We start from the raw sequence: 22,734 nt of genomic DNA on the forward strand, positions 1-22,734 counted from the left end.
CAACGAGCTCGAAAACAGCGGGAAGTTTTGGGGCTGGCCCGCAGGGTCAACTTATAGACCGATTTTTTTTTTTCTTTGTTTCTCTCTATCAACTAGTGGCAGCACTAGCGTATCAATGTTTCAAAAAAAAGCGACATCTAAGACAAAAGGCGGGATATAAAAAAAAAAATGTTAGTGAAAAAATATTGAACTGAAAATAAGAAATAAAAAAATCAAATTGATAATTTGTAAGTTGAATAAAAGTTCATAATAAAAAAACAATACATTAATATTATATAATAAAACTAATGATTAAAAATAAAATAAGCGATTCAGGTGTGCACTTTTGGATTTTCCAACATTTTTTATTTCATTTATTGAGAGCAAACAAAAAACACAAAAATCTATAAGTTACTTTTTTATTAATATTTCTATTTAACGTTAATGTATTCTGTAAAATGTTGAATATCAATTAAAAATTAACTTATAATTATAATTCATCAACTAAATTATTTATTTTACAAATAACATATTAAGGAATCAACTTTATGTTGTATTGTAAGTATTCCTTACCACGTTCTCTATACTAAGTTTCAAATCATTTTAATATACTTTTAAAAGTGTAGATATGATTGAACGCGAGTGAGGTTAAGTTACCGCGCTTAGTAGTAGGGGAGCCCAAGCGGGGATTTCGGGATTTACTCAAGCGCGGCAGATTAATATACAGGGGGGTACCTTGTACCCGGTTAAGTACCTTCGCCAAATATGAGCCCTATATATAAGGCCGCCCATCAAGGATAAAGGATCAGATTAGTAAAAAAAAATTGATCATCAGAAATTCTCGAGCGCGTCAGATTAAGGTAGAGTTAGTTAATTACATGCTAAAAAGTGTATATTCCACTAATCTGACAATTTGAGAGTGACGTAAAGAAAGAGGAGGGCTACAAAGTTGTAAAAAAAAAAACGTCATCTCGACACCCGATGAAAAAAGATTTTATACAATTATATGTAGACTATATATAATTATATATAGACTATGTATAATTGGATAGAAAAAATGGTCCCTCCAATTGTATACAATTTGTATAGAAATTGTATACAATTCTATACAAATTGTATACAATTCTATATAATTATATACAATTCTATATATTGCAATTATATAGAATGGTATATAATTATATAGAATTCCTATCCAAAAATTCCCATAGAATCCACTCAAATGCGACAAAAATCGCATAGAATCCTATAGACTGTATTAGTTTGTACACGGTTTTTGTCGCATTTGAGTGGATTCTATGGGAATTTTTGAATAGGGATTGTATATAATTTGTATAAAATTGTATATAATTACATAGACTTGTATACAATTTGTATATAATTGTATACAATTTCTATACAGTTGTATACAATTGGATCGGGTCATTTTTTGTGTATAATTTTGTACAATTGTATAAAATCTTTTTTCATCGGGCATTCTCGAGCGTGGCTGAATTTTTTTTTATTTTGAAGGAAATAATTCAAGGATAACGAAAATATATAATGTGACGATTTCCACAAGCCGAAGTAACAAAAATTCGTCGATAAAGTTTAATGCGGATAGCTCAACTGGTAGAGCACTCGGCGCGATACCGACATGGTCTGGGTTCGATTCCCAGTTCGGGTTATATATATTTTTCTCAATTTATTTATAAATTGTCTTATTGAGATGGGTAAATGTAAGTTTAAGTTTTACTAAATTTCGAAATTGACAGATACACAATCTGAGATTGAAATCGAGCCAGAAGAGGAAGACGATTCTACTGATGAAGATGATGATTGATTAATCAATTAATTATAAAAGATTTAATTTTTTTTTTTACGATTTTTAACTTCCTGCTCAGAAAATTGTAAATTTTCAAAAATTCGGGAAGTTATTGTTTATACCCTGATTTTCGAAAATCGAGTTTTCATTAGATGTCAGCGAATTGAGGTCCTAGGAAGCTATTCTGACTATTTTCAGAAGGATGTCCGAGTGTATGTATGTGTGTGTGTGTGTGTGTGTGTATGGATGTAAGCTCTTCATATCTTTTCAATGAATTGACTGATTGAGATGGTTGAGGTGACAACCCTGATTAAACAACTGAATTCGATTGAATTAAACTGAATTAAATTTTTAATTCTATTTAATTCAGATAAATTATTTTAATTCGGTACGTAACTTGAAAATGGATTCTGTCTATTTCGGCAGGAAAACCAGAATTTGTCCAAATTAAAACGAATTCAAATAATTCTATTCGGTTTAATTCTGATTAATTCGAAAATAATTCTCCAATTTCTGGTTCTGAATCCGAATTAAACTGAATTAAAACGAATTTGAAATTTAAAAATCGGTTTTATTCTGTTTAATTCAAATTACAATTTTCAATTCAGTTGAATTCTGTTTAGCAGAATTCGACAGAATATAACAGAATTAAAATTTGTAATTCGGTTGTTTAATCAAGGAATCAAAAGAGTTTGTTGGCCGTCAACTTTTCTGAAAATTTCAAATCGATCGATCAAATGGACTTAGATAGGATGTCTGACATTAGGTATAAGTATATTGTAGTATAGTCGATTATAATATATAAGTAAATTAATATTCATTAATCGAATAGCTATTTTCTATTTATCTTAAAATGAAAATATTTATTGAAATGGATGAAAATCTCATTTATAAATTGATTATTGAGATATCTCTTCCTTTATACTTTCCAATCTCCTCTTATCCTCATTATTTTTCCTAAATATAAAAAGGTTGGAACGCTTTATGTCTACCTTCCCGTACTTGTATGTGAATAAGCACACACTTTTCTGCTTTACAGCATTACTTTATGTACGTTTTACTGTATTCAAGTTTTTAAGGTAACCAAAGATTTTATTGTATAGTTTCGGTCGTTTTAATATTATTCTTTATTATTAATTATTCATTTTTTCTCCAATATGACTCTCGTGAGCTACAACTCACAATTATTTATCTTTCAGATTGATCATCAGATTAGAGACATTGATTTCCCAGACGGAAGCAAGATCCTAGCTAAAAATTATTGCCGAAATCCTACAAGTGATTCACGGGGTCCATGGTGCTATACTGTGCAGCCTGATTTAGAAACTGAAGAATGTGAAATTCCTCTTTGTAACTATGGAGGTATTTCAAGTATTAATGCATAATATATACATCAATTTACCGAGTGCATCATGAATCATAATAAGGATAAAAATGAATTTCACTTGAGGAAAAATGTCAGATATAATAAAGTTCTGAAAACGGTCTCATCTGATCATATATGGACATAAGGGTGATTCGGAAAAAAATTTTTGTACTCCCTTAAATATTAATATTTATCAAAAAAGAAATTTGTACACCGGTTGACTGAACGGGCCAGTCTTAAAACTTCCCGCTGTTTTTCAGCTTCTTGAGCTCGAAAACATTATTGTGAATACGTTTTTGAATACTTCGTAGCCGGAAACATTCTTGACTGCATTCGCTTGTTTTCTGAGCTTTTCAAGCTTAAACAAGTTACGTCTTGCATTAAATTTCGAAAGTTTGAGAATGTAAAGGGTTGAAATGAGGATGTAAGGGGTTGAAATAAGGATAAAAATGAGTTTTGATTCAGATCGAGCGCTAATATATAAAGTATCTGAGAGAAGTGTTAAACATTGAGTTTTTTCAAATTTTTTAACTTCCTGCCGAGGAAATTTGTCAATTTTCTAAAATTCAGGAAGTTATTGTTTTCCCCCCAATTTTCGAAAATCGAGTTTTCATCAAATGTCAACGTTTTGAGGTCCTAGGAAGCTATCCTGACTATTTTCAGAATGATGTCCGAGTGGCTGTATGTATGTGCGTGTGTGTGTGTGTGTGCAAACTTTTTATATTTTTAAACTAATGAACCGATTTGGATGGTTAAGGCGGCAATCGAAAGAGCTAGTTAGTACTATTAGCTAGTTGATACTATTTTTATCATATTGTTGATGTTTTCTTGAATTTTATGTCATTCAAGATGCATATACAAAAAAAAATTATTGAAAAGTAATTTTATACATATTCTATAAGACCATTGACTGATTTATTAGCAAAACGATTAAAAGACATAAAAAAGTTATGGATCCGAGACTATTGCTATAATTAACATTTTTTTTTAACTTCCCGCTGAGAAAATCGAAGATTTTCGAAAAATTCGAGAAGTCATTGGTTTCACCCCGATTTTAAAAAATCGGGTTTTCATCATATGTCGACGTTTGAAGGTGTTAAGATGCTATTCTGAAATTTTTAGAGCGATGTCTGTATGTATGTATGAATTTGTGTGTGTGTGTGTGTGTGTGTGTGTGTGTGTGTGTGTGTGTGTGTGTGTGTGTGTGTGTGTGTGTGTGTGTGTGTGTGTGTGTGTGTGTGGATGTAAACCTCTCATATCTTTTTGATGAATGAACCGATTTAGATGGTTCTTGCAGCATTCGAAAGATATCTTCTGATATTAGATTTTCAGAACAATTTTAGACCATTTAGTCAAATAGACTCTGAGACATTTAAGAAATACGAAAAAAAAATTTTTTTTTCGTTTTTTTTTTATATTTTGAAAACAGCTCTAGACCTCAATAAAACGCGCCGATTGTCACCTCAACCGTCTTAATCGGATAATCCGTTCGAGAGATATCGTCGACGAAAGAATGAAAAAAAAATCGTTTTTTTTTCGTTTTTCGAGAATATTTCGGAAACTATCGAGTCGATCAATTCAAAAATCTACTCAGCTTTAGAACTTGATAAAAGCTTTCGATTGCCACCTCAACCGTCTCAATCGGTTAATGCGTACGAAAGATATCGTTGGAGAAAGAAATGGTGAAAAACGGGTTTTTCCAAATATCTTCGAAACGGTTGAACCGATCGTTTTCAAATTTTAATCAGCTCTAGAATTGAAGAAAACGCGCCAATTGCTACCTCAAACGTCAAAATCGGTTGATTGGTTCAAAAGATATTGGCGCTGAAAAGTTAAAAAAATCACATTTTATGTTATTTTTTCCGGATAAATCAAAATATAATGTGCTAAAATGTGTCTGAAATCATACCAACTCTTTTTCTTTATAATCTCTTTCGATAATCAGATAATGTCATATAACTTGTTCTTTAGTTTTAAACATATTGTCAGCAAAAAGTTGAAAAAACCCAGTCTTTAATGTTTTTCTCGGATATTCCATATAATATTGCTCTGACCTAAGTCAAAACTCATTCAAATCTTGATTTCGATCACTGACATTGATTTCTGCCTCAATACATGTACTTCAGAGAACATAATCGAAAATAAAAATTTAAAAGCCGCTTCTTCATTAATGATTTTCGATTCTTAACTTTTCAAACTCTAGCATAAAACGTAACTTGTTAGAGCTTGAAAAGCTCATAAAAAATTGATTGCATGTAATAGCATTTTCGAGCTCGAAGAGCTCGAAAATATATTCACAGTGATGTTTTCAAGCTCCTTGAGCTCGAAAACAGTGGGAAGTTGTGGGGCTGGCCCGCAGGGCCAACCGACGCCCAGATTTTTTTTTCATATTTTGGATATATTCTCAAATCTATTTTATATCCGATTTTGTCTCGAGTGGACCGACTCTCGAGTGGACCGACTCCCGCCATTTTGTGTTTTAAAACATCATGGCGGCCATAAAAAAACTCGGAGATTAGAGATGACTAGGTGATGGATAAGGGCAAGTGTGTATAATGGTCTGTCTGAAATCTTGGTGATTATATTCCTAAGTGGAGGTAGCCCTTATAGGTTAGGGAAGAATTTGCCCTCACCACTAAACCTACGCAAGCAGTTGACCAGAGCTGAAGTCTGGTACCATGGGGGATCCATTCCAAGCCCCACTTCGACCAGAGATGGGAGGAGTGTTTGGGTCCGAATGAGGTCGGTCTCGTGGTAGTTGTCGGTGAGGCAGCCGAATGCAATGCATGCCTAATGGGTAAGCTAATGTGGGCTTATGTTCATATTTCGCTTTTATAATATATGGTGGAGTTGATTATAAAAATAGGGACCACACACAACGCGAGTATGCCCAAAAGGGCGAGGTATCGGCTTCCGTGGAGGAAGTGGACTTAGGTCCCGTTACATTAACTATCCGATTTTGTAACTAAAAAATTAAGGTTTTAAATGAAGAAAGTTTTATTTAATTTCATCGCGTACGAGTTAAAATTTGATATAACGATTATCAAATCGTCCCTAGCGAATTCGGTTACACCGAAAAAATATCTAAAACATACCTGGTATTTGAGTATGATTTTGGTATGTTTTTAGTAGAATTCTAAAAGTATACTTAAATTATACTCATTCATAACAAGAATTTAGGTATGTCATTGAATAACCCGATGAAAAAAGATTTTATACAATTGTATAGAATTATATATGGACTATATATAATTATATATAGACTATATATAATTGGATAGAAAAAATGGCCCGATCCAATTGTATACAATTTGTATAGAAATTGTATACAATTCTATACAAATTATATACAATTCTATATAATTATATACAATTCTATATATTGCAATTATAATAATGATTATTATTAAATTTGGCATTACATTGGGAACAATAATACACAGTATGTTCAGTGCCAATTGCTGACGAACAATGAGCACATACTTTTTTAGTTTTTCGGTTTTTCCGACGTGGACAAAACGAACAAAATTCTGTGTTTCTTTCATCAATAAAATTATCCTGTTCAGAATTAACTGAAAGTTTCGTGATTTTCAAGATAATTTGACGAAGTTCTGATGTTAATCTTGGTTCTTTGGCACGTTCAATAAGGTGTGGTTGGATTCAATCAAACGCAAGATTTTTCAAAAATTTACGACGTGTAAGATTTTTGGTTGATTTATCTTTGTTTTGATTATTAATTTTATAAATTATTTGCGCATTAACACCGGATATATTTAAAAAAGCATAGAATATAACCATCGGCCAACGATTCGTTTCACGTGCTGTTGAATAATTTACCTTTTAGCTCATCGACTGTATCTACACCTCCTTTAGTAGAGTTATAAAATGTAATCATTTCCGGTTTCATTTTTGATCCAGTCTCCGAATCTATTTTATTGGAGTGATGCATGGTAGATATTGTGAGGACGTTTTTATTTTTTTTAGGTATGTAAGATACCAATGTACAATTATTAGAAAATGCAAATTTACTGCTTGTTTCTGATCTGTTTTTCGTTACGAAAAATTCTGAAGAAAGCTCTCTCTTATTTTTGCGGACTGTTCCGACTATTGTAGTTTTATGGTTCTGTAATAAGTCTTGAGCTAAAGGAGTTGAAGTGAAGTAGTTATCCATAGTAATATTACGTTCAGTGTTAAGAACTGGTTTACTTATTCTCTTAGCAACATCAAAAGCACTATTAGATTTTCGAAACGGACTTTCTCGTTGTTTTCCAGCATAAATTTCTATATTACGAGTATAAAATGTTCTAGCGTCAACTAAAGCATATATTTTGATTCCATACTTAGCAGGTTTGTTGGCAATGTATTGCCGAAATTTACATCGACCTCGAAAACTCTCCAACATTTCATCAATCGTTAGATATTCACTGGGTGTATATAATTTTTGACATCGACTAATAAATTCATCAGAAAATTTTCTGATTGGAGCTAAATTGTCAAACTTCTTCCTTTCTTCACGATCATTGATATCATCGAATCTTAACGCTGTCAACAGCAAATAAAATCTTTTCAAAATCACTGCTCTAAAAATATCAGGTTCTGTTCCATCTGAGCACCACAGCTCTTTAAGATTCAAATGCGATGCTTTTTTTAGGCCAATTAAGAATAATAAGCAAATTAACGCATACATTTCATTAACATTAGTAGCATGAACGTCAGTAGGTCGATTGTAGGATAGTTTAATTTTTTCTAAATATATATTTGTATACGTTACTATTTCTTGAATAGTTGATAACGGGAAAAACAATTTCCAAATGTCAGTAATAGTATGTAAATCTTTACAACGATCTTTTATGCCTGGTAAATGAATAACAATGATGTGTTTTGATGTCTTCACTTTTTGGGTAGGAGGTTGTAGATTCCACTTAGTTTTTTTATCTTTACTAATTAAGCAGTCATTATTTTTGTTTGTATTATTATTAATATCACATCCGTCATCTTCATCAGAATTTTCTAATCCTGATTGCTCAGTATCACTGTTGTGATCACTAATTTCAGTGTCGGCATCAGACTCCTCATCATCAACTTGAGGAATATTTAAAAATTCTTCATAGAAGTTTTCATCTTTATTGTCTGATAAATCGAAAAGTTGAAGATCATTCAATGGAGAATTTATAATGTATTTTTAATCTGTAAATAAATAATAGAATATCAAATAAATAAATTATTCACTCAGAGTAGTTTGTATCATAATAAAATCACAATCACAATAACATTTTATTAATATTTTTAATTTATAAGTAACGTGTTCATCACCTAAATTCTTAGAAGAGACGCAATGTTTTTTAAATAATTTAACTTTTTTTGCGGATCGTAATTCAAAACGACGTTTTTAATCCTCGAATCGACATTAATATAAACTTGCCTACGTTTGGCAGAAATGTTTAACCCAGTATTATATTGAGTAATTAGCACTTCATTTAAACCCTGCTCATCTCGAAGTACTCCGACAAATTTACTCATAGTTGCATGATGAACACGCACTTTTAAGTTAAACGAATTATGGTTTGTCGACTCATTAAAAGTCTATACGGTTTGAAACAAGCAGCAAGAGTTTGAAACGAACAATTAGATGAAATTCTTCAGCAATACGGATTTACCCGAAGTCGTGCAGACCCATGTCTGTACATTAAGATTACCGAAGATGAAATAATTTACATTGGAGTTTACGTTGATGATTTTCTGATTGCCGGAAAGAAAGTCGACCAAATTGTTTCAATTGCCAGCAAGTTGAATCAACACTTTCAATTGACTGACTTGGGAGAGTTAAAACATTATTTGGGGATCCAAATAGAAAGAAATGGGAATATATTTTCTATTTCTCAAGAAAAATACATTGAAAAAATTCTAAATGATTTATGTTTACAGCATGCTAAAGCGTCTAAGATACCTCTTGACCCAGGGTAACTTAAGATAAGGACAGAGCAAGACACGATGCCAGACAATAGTAGGTATCAGAAACTTATTGGGGCTTTGTTGTATATTGCTGTCAACACTCGCCCGGACATTGCAGCCAGCAAGACAATTTTGAGTCAATTCAATAAGTAACCGTCGACTACGGATTGGACCGAAGCAAAAAGGGTCCTACGCTACCTGAAAGGAACAAAAGAAAAAAGATTAAAGTTAGGTGGTGATAATGAAATGAGCCAATTAATTGGATACGCGGATGCGAATTGGGCTGAGGACAGATCCGACAGAAAATCAAATAGTGGATATATATTTAAACTATTTGGAGGATCTGTTAGCTGGGGATGCAGAAAACAAACTTGTGTTTCGCTGTCATCGACTGAAGCAGAGTTTGTGGCGCTATCTGAAGCATGCCAAGAGGGAACATGGATAATTCGTTTGTTGGAAGACCTGCAGCATAAGAATCATCTTCCCGTTACCATTTTTGAGGATAACCAAAGCTGCTTGAAGATGATTCAAAATAAAAAATTCAGCCACAGGACTAAACACATTGACACTCGTTATTATTACGTCAATGATCTTTATAAAGACAAGATAATGACATTCGAATATTGTCCGACTGAAGAAATGGTAGCAGATATGATGACTAAGCCACTGAAAGAAATCAAATCAAAGATGATGCTTCAATGATGTTCAGATGATGTTTATCAGAGTAGCTGCCTTTCATATCTATTGTATCGTTGAGGAGGGGTGTTGGAGAAATGCAACGATACAAACTGAGTGGAGTTACCGAAGGTAGGGTTTTATGACCCTTTTGTGTGCCCTCTGAACTCAGAGGCCCAGCAGAGAGACCCGAACTCATCAGTGTCCTTCCGACAATTGTGACGACCACTACTCTAATATACAGTGTTCATAATAATCATTCAGATACAGTACATTAGTTATATCTTTTGTCATATTGTAAACCTCTATTTAATTACTGCATATTATTAATAAAGTGACTGATTACTTAATAGTTAATAAACTAAAACCTTAATATCCTATATTCTCTGTTCCACATACTCCTGATTCCAACAATTATGCCATCCCTCGATTGCATTGTTTGAACGATTTTCATCATTTATAACAGCTTCATAGCAATTCCATAAAGTCAGTTCAAAATAAGACTTACAACGACGTCTACCGGTACAAGAGCGAACACCTATCCACATATGTTCGAAGTAATTAATAAAAGATTCTAGTTGTTCTTTATTATCTTGATAAAACTCAGTTGTAATAAGTTCATTATATGCGTCAGTAACATCATGGACCGGAACAAATGATAATGCCATCAACATACGTATATTCATAGCAAATCTTGAGTTTGTGTTATATTACCAGATAAATTGAGAAAAATATAGATAACCCGAACTGGGAATCGAACCCAGACCTATTCGGTATCGCGCCGAGTGCTCTACCAATTGAGCTATCCAGCACTATACTATATTCCATTCAGTTTGATCTATAACATATTGAGCCACACCGTCCATCGTACGGTAATACGCCATTTAAATATAGTAGAAACCTAAACATGCAAACCTTCTCAATAAGACAATTTATAGAGAAATTGAGGAAAATATAGATAGCCCGAACTGGGAATCGAACCCAGACCAATTCGGTATCGCGCCGAGTGCTCTACCAGTTGAGCTATCCGGCACTCTACTATATTCCGTTCAATTTGATTTATAACTTATTAAGCCACACCGTGTATCTGGGAGAGATAATATTAAATGCAGTAGACAAAGATATACGACTAGTGATAGCAGGAGACTGAAATGTAAGAGTGGGTGACAGACAAAAAGAGCCAAACGAAAGAAGCAGGAGGAAAAGCCCTAAAAAAGAGGAAATCAACACAAGACAAAACAATAAACGCAGAGGGAAGTAAACTACTAGATATATGCAACGAGCTAGCTCTAGAGATAAAAAATGGGGCATGTGAAGGAGACTGGTCAAGTAAGACGACCTGTTATGTCCAAATAATTTTTTTTTATTTTAATAATTATTTAAAATAATTATTTCTGAGCTCCTCTTTGCAAAGCGTGCGAAAACGCAGCGTCAGCTTTTTCACCGTTTTATGCGGCAAAGAATAGTGCGGAGACAACTGCAATAAGTTTAACGAATAAATAATAAATTGTCGTCACTTTCCACCAATGGCGATAATTATGAATTCCCCATCTAATTGCCAAGCAAAGTTTATAAAAAGCCTGAGCACCCATAGCTCAGGGCTAGTCGGTTCTTAAAACTTACGGTCCGCGAAGATTCGAACGTAGAAATTTCGTGCACTCTTATTGCAGGAATCCGCCCTAGGCGTTGAAAAATCAATAAGAGGATTTTTAATAATTGTTAACCTAAACCCTATTGCAGGAATCCGCATCTGCGTTGAAAAGTCAATAGGGCACTTCTTAATTTATCTACACTGAAAAAAAAAAATACTTTTATCAAGAACATTTACTTGAGACAAAAAAATATATTCTTGATAATTTTCAAGAATATATAATTTTGTCTCAAGAATTCGTAGAATTGAAGGAAATAATTTTTATTTAATTCAAGTAAAGCTATTCTTTTGTTTACTCATAATATAATATCAAATTCATATAATAACAAAAATAAATTTGATGCTTGTTGCGTAAATTTCAAATGTTCGCGCCAGAACACTTGATAACTCGACGCTCTACTATACCAGAGGTGCTGCTATCGACGCGCCCTCTGATACTCGGAATTTCAACTCGATAGCCAGCTACGCGGCAACTGGCATTATTCTACAATACTTGTGATAGAACACCACGTGCTACCAGTTTATTATAACCCTCGCAGATTTGAATCACGGTGGAAACACGGTGGGTTTGTTCCATTTTACCACTGTGATTACGCGGTGTATCCACCGCGTAATCACGGTGGATACACCGCGTAATCACAGTGGGAACACCGTGTATAGACAGTGGTCAAGCCACCGCGTAATCACGGTGGATACATCGCGTAATCACAGTGGATACACTGTGTATACCCGGTGGTGAAATGGAACAAACCCACCGTGTAACCACAGTGGATCCACGACGTTTACACTTTCACGGTGTTCCCACCGTGATTCAAATCTGCGAGGGAATTCAATTACATTATGTTAATTACTCTACGTTATCAAGCACATCATTCTAATTGTAACTCGCTGACTCATCATGTATGTGTTATCATCTATATTCTTCAATTATACCTTTATTTCATATATAAACTCTGTGCTCATTGCTGTGGTGACCGCGTGTTAAACTAACCTGCGGGCTATATCTATTCACATACTCGCCATCACGTGACCTTGCAGCCACAAATAATTTATATCAATTTTACAAATTACTTTCTAATACAGTCTCCACTTATTACTCATTGCTTAATTATTTACTCGTACTCGATGCCAACTAGTGTGACTGATGTCATCATTCAGTCATCCAGTCATGCTTAATCTCTTAAATCAACATCAAATTTTATTTGTGTCTGCAAAGCAAGCTTTTATACGTTCAGACTCGGCTCGCTACGCATCTCTCATTAATACTCGGCTCTTACTCGTACTCTATGTCGCGTATTAAAATTAATTGTGACTTAAATTTATATTCGAAATATTGTGATAGTTGTAATTATTAATTGTCAATAATTTATTCATTACTGCGCTCTATGTAATTTATTAATTCACGTGTATGGTGCCGTGTAAAATTACAAAACTCATACTCATTTAAACTCGAGAAACTCAATCTTCAATTCAACTGCGCTCTATATATAATGTATGTAATATTTCATGTGTACGGTGCCATGAAATTTATATTAACTCAATTAAACTCAAATGCAATCGAATAATGTTTAATAAGTGCTCTGATATAAACTCGTGATCGACTCTTGTACTCTTGCTATTATCTGTGATTTATTTTTATTAAATATGGACAATACACCAAATTAGTGAATTATTATTTCTTTCACCATCCCGATCCAGCAAATAAATATTTAATGTAGTTTTTAAGTTAATATTTTACAATGCTCTTTTCTCAAGAAATTGATAATTAATAATAACAAAATGAATATTTTTAACGGATTTCTTGAACCAAGAAATTCTTGTTTGGAAAATAGTATTTTTTTTCTCCGTGTAGACTAATTCTTATTGCAGGAATCCACTACGGCGTCGAATAATCAATAAGAACTAGTCAAAGATCGTGAATTTCACTAACCTTACTGCAGGAATCTGCCCTAGGCGTAGAATAATCAGTAAGGCATTTAAACTAAAATCTTTTGTATCCAATTATTGCAGGAATCCGCTTCGGCGTTGAATAATCAGTAATTGAATTCAAATTATTATTAAAAATCCCCAAATATTGATCTAAAATTCGATCTGACGCAACTGTAGTAATCATTCGTCTAGTACAATATTTGTCGGATTTTAAAACCCATCCGGTACGATCGAACCAGTGATGCAAATCACGTGAATTAGCGATTCCATCTCATGCCGAGTTAATTTGTGCATAAAACCACTTTTCGGGTGTGTAAAAAGGACGCATTGAATATAAATTAAAATCTTAATAAAATATCTGTTAAGGATAAATAATCCTATAATATAAATTAAACATAAAATTGTGAAAACTAGAGTGAGTAAGTGACTTTTAGTTAAAACGTTGTAATTTGAAATACCTAATAAAAGATCAAGTTCATCACTCCAACCTTGCGGTTTCATTCGAAAGTAGTGCATAAGATATCATCCTACCAACCCAGCCGCACCCATTCTACCAACCCTCAGGAAGGTCGAGTGAGCTGTTTAGTTCTGAAGGGATAATAGCTGCCGCACTAGAAGAATTGAAATCGAAAGGTAGGTGAAAGAACTATTTTCCTATCATTCATAAAATACTTTTGGCTTAAACAAGAGCACCAGTCTCTTCGGAGTCGTTTGGGTTCTTAATATTCGGAAAGATCCACTATAAATAATAAATTATAGGAAGATAATTTCTTCCTCGTATTCTTTATTGTTGTTCGCACCCTCCAACCTGCTTGTCCAAAATTACTATCGCTACCAAAGGGAGAAATCCCGGATAAATAATTGAAAATTAAGCGGTGGACGTAACAGACCTTTGTAGGTGAAGGATGTCGATTGGTGCTAGGTATGGTTTTAGAACTAGACAGATGGGATAGCAAACTAGTCAGAGAATTGAATATAGTGACGAGGCTGGAATCAGATCATCTCCCGGTACAATTTGTGCTGGGGACAGAATAGGAGGCACAGAAAGAACAGCAACACAATCGACGGAACATCAGCAACAGGAGCAAGTCACAACTTTAAAGTGAAACGAGAAAAGGAAAGAAGAATACCAAAAAGCTCTACTAAAAAACTGGAAAGAAGCAGAAGACCTAGAAGACATAAACGCAAGATGGAGCAACCTTCAGGAAAACATATGGAGGGCGGCAAACGCAAGCAAAATGATCAAAACTAGAAGTGACAACGAGACAGAATCAGAAGAATGGTACGACGCAGAATTCAAAGAACAGAAAAAGGAACTATGGAAAAAACTAAAAAAAGCACTGAGGAAGAATGCAACAAACGAAGATATAGAAAACTGGAAAGGAAAAAGAGAAGCGCGTTGCATGAAGAGAAAAAAAGACAATGGACAGAAGACAGATGGAAAAAAGTGGAAAGAAGCCAAGGAATGTCGGAATTCTGGACAGCAGTAAACCGTTTCAGAACCACGAAAAAAAGAAAAGGGCAAGCAATAACAGAAGAGAAATGGTTAAAGCACTTCGAGAATCTGCTCTGCACAATCAAAAATGGAAGATGGAAAGAACAAGAGATATGGAGTAAGGAAGAGAAAGGAAAGAGCAACACAACAGAGCAAGACGAGGAAGACTGCAAACTGAACCAAGAAATACAACACAGTGAAATGACGATGGTCCTGGGAGGAATCAAAGCAAATAAAGCAGCAGGAGAAGATGGAATAACGGCTGAATTTCTTAGAGCACTAACACCACAAGCGAAAAAGGAACTTCTAGAAATCCTGAATCAAAGCTGGAACCAGGAGCAACTACCAGTGGGGAAACAGCACTTCTATATCCGATACATAAGGCACGAGAAGAAACGCAAACAAGCAACTACAGGGGGGTAGCACTGCTGAACACGGGGTACAAATTACTTGCAGGCATCATAGCAAACAGACTGAGACACTGGACAGAAGCAAAATAGAAATTAAAAGAGAGCCAAGCAGGTTTCAGACCAAAAAGAAGCACTAGAGACCATATTTTCATGCTGAACGGCTTAATCGGAAATAGACTAAGGAAAAACAGCAAAAGAAAGAAGCTCTATGTCGCATTCATAGACCTCAAAGCAGCTTTTGACACAGTTGACAGAGAAATACTGCTAGGAAAATGCTGCAGAGAGGGAATCAGAGGAAAAATGCACAAAATATTTCAAGCAATGTACAGAAGAACAAGTAGTAAAATAATTACCAGCGAGGGAAAGACTAGAAGCTTCGAAACATACAAAGGAGTAAGACAGGGATACCCAGCTAGCCTAACGCTGTTCAACTTAATCATAGACGACATAGACGACAATCTGGAAAGCAAAAAAGAGGGAGGGACAGTGCTAGGAAAAGCAAAAGTATACATCGAAAAGTTCGCGGACGACCAGATAGTAGTGGCAGAGAAGCCGGAAGAGCCACAAGGCATGCTCAACATGCTAGCAAAATATATGGTGAACAACAAGCTGGAAATAAACATACAGAGAACAAAAGTCATGATATTCAGTAAAGGAGGTAGAAGAAGCAAGAACGAAAAATGGAACATCAACAATCAGCAACTACAAATAGTCAACAGTTATAAGTACCTAGGTTATTGGCTCAACTCGCGGAATAAACCAGGAAAGCATCTAGCGGAAATGGCCAAAAAAGTGCAGAGAAAAAAACATGGAGAAACTAGAAGAAGGAATAAAAGTAAAAATAGAATAAGAATTGCAAAGAAATTGGTGCAAAATAGATAGATCGCAATACAATGAATGGTACAAATACTGGGAAAAAGAAATAGGCGAGGAAAAATACTGGAAAGGACACGAGCTAAAGAGTGAGGAGAAAGAGCAATGGGCAAGACTCAGATGCGGAAACCTGGGTGAATCAGCAGCCAAAGGACACCAGGACTTAACATGTAGAGTATGCAGAAAACATGAAGGAACATGAGAACATATATGGGAGTGCGAGGAAACACACAATAAAATAGACCACATACTATCAAATAAAATCAAAGAGAAATTCATGCGAAGCAAGCAAACAGAACAAGCAAGAGAGAGAATGAAGGAACTAGGGATAGGAAAGCCAAGCAGAGAAGTCATAGAGTACACAAGAAAATTCGAAAGCCTAGCCAGGAAAAAGACAAACGAAGCAAAAGAAGTGTAAATAAATAAAAAGTGATAAAAAAGAGAATAACGCTAGTCATTAATAAGTCAAAAGTAGATTAATTTCAAGTATAGTACTATAAACCCGCGAAAATTAGGGAACAAATTACACTAATAAAGTATGAATGATTGTAAGAGTGCTAAATTAGGTATGAATGACTTCAATCAATGTAAATAAGTAAATAAACTAAGAATAAGGAAAAACTGTAAAAAAACGGAAGTTGTACAATATAAATGCAAATAAAGATCATTATATTATGATTTTCTGGAAAAAATGACATAAAACGTTATTTTTTAAACATTCCGTCGTCGATACCTTTCTATCTTTAATCTGATGATTATGATCATAATGAGGGTGTTTTTGTAAAGGTCTCAAGGTGTCTCGTATAATTAATTTTTGTTCGAGTAAATTATGTTACGAGAAATTTTGTTGTAAGAAATTTTTGGTGAGAGAGAATTTTGACTCGAGAAATTTGTGCTGAAAAATTATGATGCGAGAAATTGTTATTCAAAATCATCAAGATCAATGATTATTTTTCGAGTATTATTGTTAATTGGTTAGAGAGATAAGATTGTATGTTAAAAGAATATGAACCGTATGATTAATTGAGTTTTTTTTGTTCATATCGAGTCTTAAGTCAAGTCTCAGCGTGCTGTTTTTTTGAACACATAGTTGATAATTTGTGATATCGATCGTCTTATTTCTTTTATTCAATATATGATAATTTATTTTTATAAATTTTAAACAATTATTTATTCATAATCGTAATCGTAAGAGCTTGGACTTTCCTCGATCCACCTCTCGGAGCCGTAGTATATAAAATTTGTTCATTGGTAGTGATTGAATCACCTCGTGCCCAACTCAATATAAATTAGAACAAGGTAACCAATTGTAATTGTACTCGGACATCACTCCAGTGGATAAGTTTTCTCCAAAAAAATGATTATCTATCGTCTCACTCTCTCACATTGGAGTTGTGGGTTTAAGGGCGGGGTAAGGGTTTTCACTTTCGAAAAATCGATTTTTTTTTGTTTTATCATATTGTTTAACATTTCAAGAATATGTCCTCAAAATTTTAATCCGATTTAAGTAATATTCTTGAAGTTATTGTTTAATTAGTCTCGGGGCCTTTAACGCTCTAACTCTAATAGCTACGGGCGGTTGGGATTGCAGTGCAGCTGTCGAGCAGGTATACAGGTTATTCATTGCTATTGTCCTGATCCCATATCCAGTTTTAGAAATATTTCATTTAGTAAAGCCAGGTAACTAAAACCATATAGATATATTTTATATTTGTATGTTTACTATACACTACATTATTTTAAAGAAAGAAACGAGCTTCAGTTAGTGACTAGACGTTCGACCGTGCACTTGTAATTTTATTTTTTCAAAAAATTTCCTGAGCAATAATGCCGAGAGTAAGTAAAATTTCGCGAGAAGTCCGTCAAAGTGGAAGGACCTATTTGTGTCGATCAAAAAAAAGATCAAACCCGAATAAAAAAATAAAAGATGAGGCTACCACCAAAAGTGCTTCTGCGACGAAAATAAAACTAAATACGAGTGCTAGTGTACCGGAAGATGTTGAAAAACATTTTAGAATCGTAGATTTTTTGCTTGTGTTTTCAACCATCGCAAGTTTAGTAAAATGTGCTCAGTGTGATGGTTCAATCGAGTTCAAGAGCTGTAAAAAAGAAGGACTTGGCTTCCAAATCCAAGTCAAATGTACAAATTGTGATCCACGCTTTATACCGTCGAGTGAGAAAACTGGTCATCGCTATGAAATCAACACTCGTTTTGCCTTTGTAATGCGTACATTAGGTTTGGGTTTAGCAGGCTGCAATAAATTTTGCGGGCTCATGGACATAGCAAGTAGTTTTCTATCGAAAAAATCTTATTTGGATCTCATGAAATCTATTTGCTGCAGCATCGAAACGACTCCTGAGAAATTTCTTGTCTCCGCCGCAGAGGAAGAAAAACAGCTAACACGTGCAAATTCGGAGTCAGACACTTTGACCGTTTCTGGTGACGGTCAAGATGCAAAATTTGCATCTTATGTAGCTGCATGCACATTCAATGGAGGTACTGGTGCTCTTCTAACTTTTCTGTCTGACATGGACGTCAGTGTCGGCCCAAGCGCTCACGAGTATGCATCATCTACGGACAGCAATCGCATTGATAGGGCCGAGTTCCAAGCTGTGCAGCAGAGCAAAGAAGCCAGAATAAAACGAAGACTTGAAAAAAAACAGGCTGAAGACATCGACAATGATGAAGGATGTGTGCTGTATGGAGCTGGAATTGATGATTCTGTGTAAGTTTAAAAAAAAATTTTTTTCTTCACTTTTTTGCTTCATAAACTTTAAACGCGTTTTTCTCAAAACTACTTTTTCGAAGTCCGTGTTCACTGCCATTTGAAAACTACTCGACCGATTCATTTCAAACTTTGTACACATTTTCTTCATATAAAATACCTCCCCCCTACGTTTAGTAAAAATTTTTTTTTTAACATTAAGGGTGTTTCCCACCCACAAAATGGCGGAAATTTTAGTCGAAAATAACGGTTCACACTTTAGATGGCCGCCAAAAATTTTTAAATTAAAAAAAAAATAATCAGAAAACGTTGGGGGGAAGATTTGTTTATAATTTAATTAAATTTTTATGGTTTTTCATTTTCAGATAATTTCCGGCCGAGTTACAGTGAACACCGCAAATTGTTTTTTTTTCAAGACGTCCTGGGGGAAGCTCTGTCACGGGCTAATGGTTTAATATTTTTGCATGAAAAATTTACAGAACATAGTCAAAACTATGCTCAATAATGTATAGAAGGTTTGAATAAAATTGCTCAATCGATATTTGAGATAAAAAAATCACAAAAAAAGTGTTTTTTTTTTACGCTGAAACCCAGACCCCTCCCTTAAGCATGCAAGAGTAAGTCATTCCGGTGACGTAAAAGGTACTAGTGTAAGCAGCGCAGCTGTGTGTAAATATCTTTTTCTACTTTAGTGGCGTATCCTCATGAAAATTCAGTATATTTAAGCTTCGTAATTTCAAAAATCTACAATATGTTGTTTTTTATAGGAACAAAATTATATTCGTTATACTTTTTTATGTGGATTTGTTTTCGGGGGTATTTTTATTTTTTTTCTCAACCTCTGGGGTGATGCATTTTATTTTGAGGGATGTTTGTGGATCACATCATAGACTTTCAACCAAATTACCATCAACTTTCGAGAAATGTCTTTAATTTCAGAATTTTGAGTAGACTAACAGCACAATGAAGAACAGTAGCAACTAAAAAATAATTACGAAAAATTTTCAGTATTTAATTCGATTCAAAACTTCGATACAAATTCGATTAAGTCAATCAGTAATCTAAAACATTTTAATGTATGATGCTCTGTATTATAACGCATAACAGGGCTATTGCTGTTACTCTGGTCGTCCTTACTAAGGGCGCCACTGGAAGTAATAACGGCCTCCAAGAGCCGGATCTTGGATCGTCAGGGTCGGTGTAATTTTGTTTAATTGTAAGAGAAGGAAGAGGAAGGATAATTCATAAATAAATCAATATAATTTTAACGTTCACTTTTATATCTTTTATTTAATTGAACCTTTTAACTTTTTATCTTATAACCTTGTAACTTATAAACCTTTTTAAACCTTATATCTTAATTAACCTTATATCTTATATAACCCTTATAACTTTTTATAAACCTTATAACTTGATACCTTATAAACCTTTTTATAAAAACCTTTTATTTTATTTATGACCCACAATAGTTTAAAATATAGCCGTTACCTTTGGCATATCACACACACACTCTCTCAGACCTTATTAGCCAACTCCCTTTGGCAACTAAATTTAAAATCGCTTAACCTTCGCGAGACCTTATTTTCTAGTTTTAAAATCATGATCATCCCGATCTATTCCACACACACACTCACTCAGTCCCCTGGACTATTTTACACTCACTCTGACTTTAAAATAAATGGCGTCCTGCCATTGACTATTTCTACCACGACAACTTTTTAATAAATTAATTAATTAATTAAATATTTTGATTAAAGAGATTAATTCAATTAATTAATTATTTATTTTTAATTACACCTTTACTTGTTTTAATTTTACTCTGTTTCGATAACTTTTCCCAAACTTTTATCAACGTTTCATTCCTCCAAGTGTTCGATTATTTTAGTATCGAGTTGATTCTTAAATTTCCTTTTTCGGTTAATCCATTTAGTTTCCTTACTTAATTTATTTAATAATTTAATTAATTATTTTATTTAAATTAAATTTCCTTAATTAATAATTGACTTGTCACTACCGGTGACCTTGACTACGGACTTGATATTTATTACCGAGACATTAACTTTCTTTATTTTAATATTATTTGATTATAATTCTTATTAATTAACTTATTAATTTCACGGACTTGATTATGGACTAGACTCGATAATTTCCGGTGCGTGGGTTACACGATCTACCTGGAAACTTCTAGAACATTTCCGGCGAACTGCCTGGAAATATTTTACTACGCACTAGCTCCGGCAACCTGCCTGGAGTCAATTTAATTTAATTAATTTATATATTTTAATTCTAGCCAATTTATAAATCTTGATTTTCCGAATTGATTGTGACGCGACGATACCAGATATACGACTGAATACTTAATAAATTTTTCCGGCTTCCGGCCTGGAATAAATTTATGTAAATACCTTAACAATAATTAAATTTTCCACAGATTTGTCCTCGTCGTTTTATTTGTCCTGGTCACGTCCTGGGTTTCGGGTATTTTCCTTTTTGTCCGTCTCTTTTGAGGTTTATTGTCTGGTCCTGTCCGGTACTTGTCCTCTCTCTCATTCTCTCACACCAACCCGCGTTCTCTCCTTCACCTGCTTTTCAAATACAATCAGTAATTTTCCAGGGAAATACCGGCTACCTGCCTGGTATTTTATATACGATTTGAAAATAATTATCGCTTGGTTCCACAATCGTTAACCCAAGTGTGAATAAATAATTACCTGAGAATAAACCATGGCGTCGGTTGATGGCGTCTATTCTGTCTTACAATTTTACTTCGATGCGTCTTAACAGTCCGGTCGCTCTCGTGACAAGTGCCGCTTTTCGTTCCGGCTTCCGTATATGAGATCTTCCTCCCCGCATGACTTCGGGCGTCTTCGGTTATCAGTCACTCCTACTTAACGCTAATTGGGGACTGACGGACGAGCCTCCAATTTTCACTCCCCGGTCGACTAGTCACAACCTACCCGGATAACCCTGGGTGGTATTGCAACTATACCGACGGTGTGAACAATAGATTTTATTTTAAATTTAATTGAACGCGGTAAATTCAATTTACCCCGTTACCAACCGAACGATTACTTTCACAAAAAAAAAATTATTTTTAGAGAGTCGAGTGTCAGGAACGGGCACAGAATATGGAGGGCATTGTAAAATGAGTTCATCACAACAAGAGTGTAAATTATGGGATAAAGAATATAAACTTGAAGAAGGCTATGTAACTATTTAAATTTCTTCATTAGTGTATTCGATATTTCCAAATTTGAAATTGTTTAATTTATCTTATTTTTTGAATTTTCAAATGCAGACAAAAAAATTTCCACATCAAAACTTTCCAGAGTTATCTCGAAGTAACGCTAAAAACTATTGCCGTAACCCTGATGGTGACAATGGTGGTCCATGGTGTTTCGTTGATACAGAGAACTTTAATGCTGTTCGAAAAGAATACTGTGATATACCATTACACAATGATCGAGAATGTTTAGTGTACACAAGAACCGCAAATTCATATTCTACAATCACTAAAATGGATTACTTTCTTCGAAATATAACAATATATTTAAAATTGTGGAATCCGTCTTCGAGTCAAAAAGTACATTATTTTAGTCGTAAATTATGAATTGTAAGCGCCAACATTATTTATGAAAAAATTTAATAGACGGTTGACCCTGCGGATCAGCCCTAGAACTTTCCTCTATTTTCAAGTTCCTTGAGCTCAAGTACATTGGTATGAATACGTTTTTGTGCTCGACGAGCTCGAAAATACTCTTGGCGACATTTGTTTTTTGATCTCCTTCACGGTAAGAAATGCATGGCGTTTAACACCATGCTTGTATGGTCTCAAGACCGATACTAAAATAGTATGTAAAATATTCCAAGACAG

At 34.2% G+C, this 22,734-nt stretch overlaps 1 protein-coding gene across 1 annotated transcript in view; it reads left to right on the plus strand.

The window, feature by feature from the left end:
- LOC130672619 (uncharacterized) overlaps nt 1-22,734 on the plus strand; it is a 169,100-nt gene that overhangs the window by 6,763 nt on the left and 139,603 nt on the right. The window contains exons 3-5 of the mRNA XM_057477258.1: nt 2,983-3,145; nt 21,959-22,068; nt 22,159-22,443. Of these exons, the coding sequence (XP_057333241.1) occupies nt 2,983-3,145; nt 21,959-22,068; nt 22,159-22,443 (558 nt within the window). The remainder of the gene's footprint in view (nt 1-2,982; nt 3,146-21,958; nt 22,069-22,158; nt 22,444-22,734) is intronic.

Source organism: Microplitis mediator, chromosome 8, assembly GCF_029852145.1.
Source record: "Microplitis mediator isolate UGA2020A chromosome 8, iyMicMedi2.1, whole genome shotgun sequence".
Classification (NCBI taxonomy): Eukaryota; Metazoa; Arthropoda; class Insecta; order Hymenoptera; family Braconidae; genus Microplitis; species Microplitis mediator.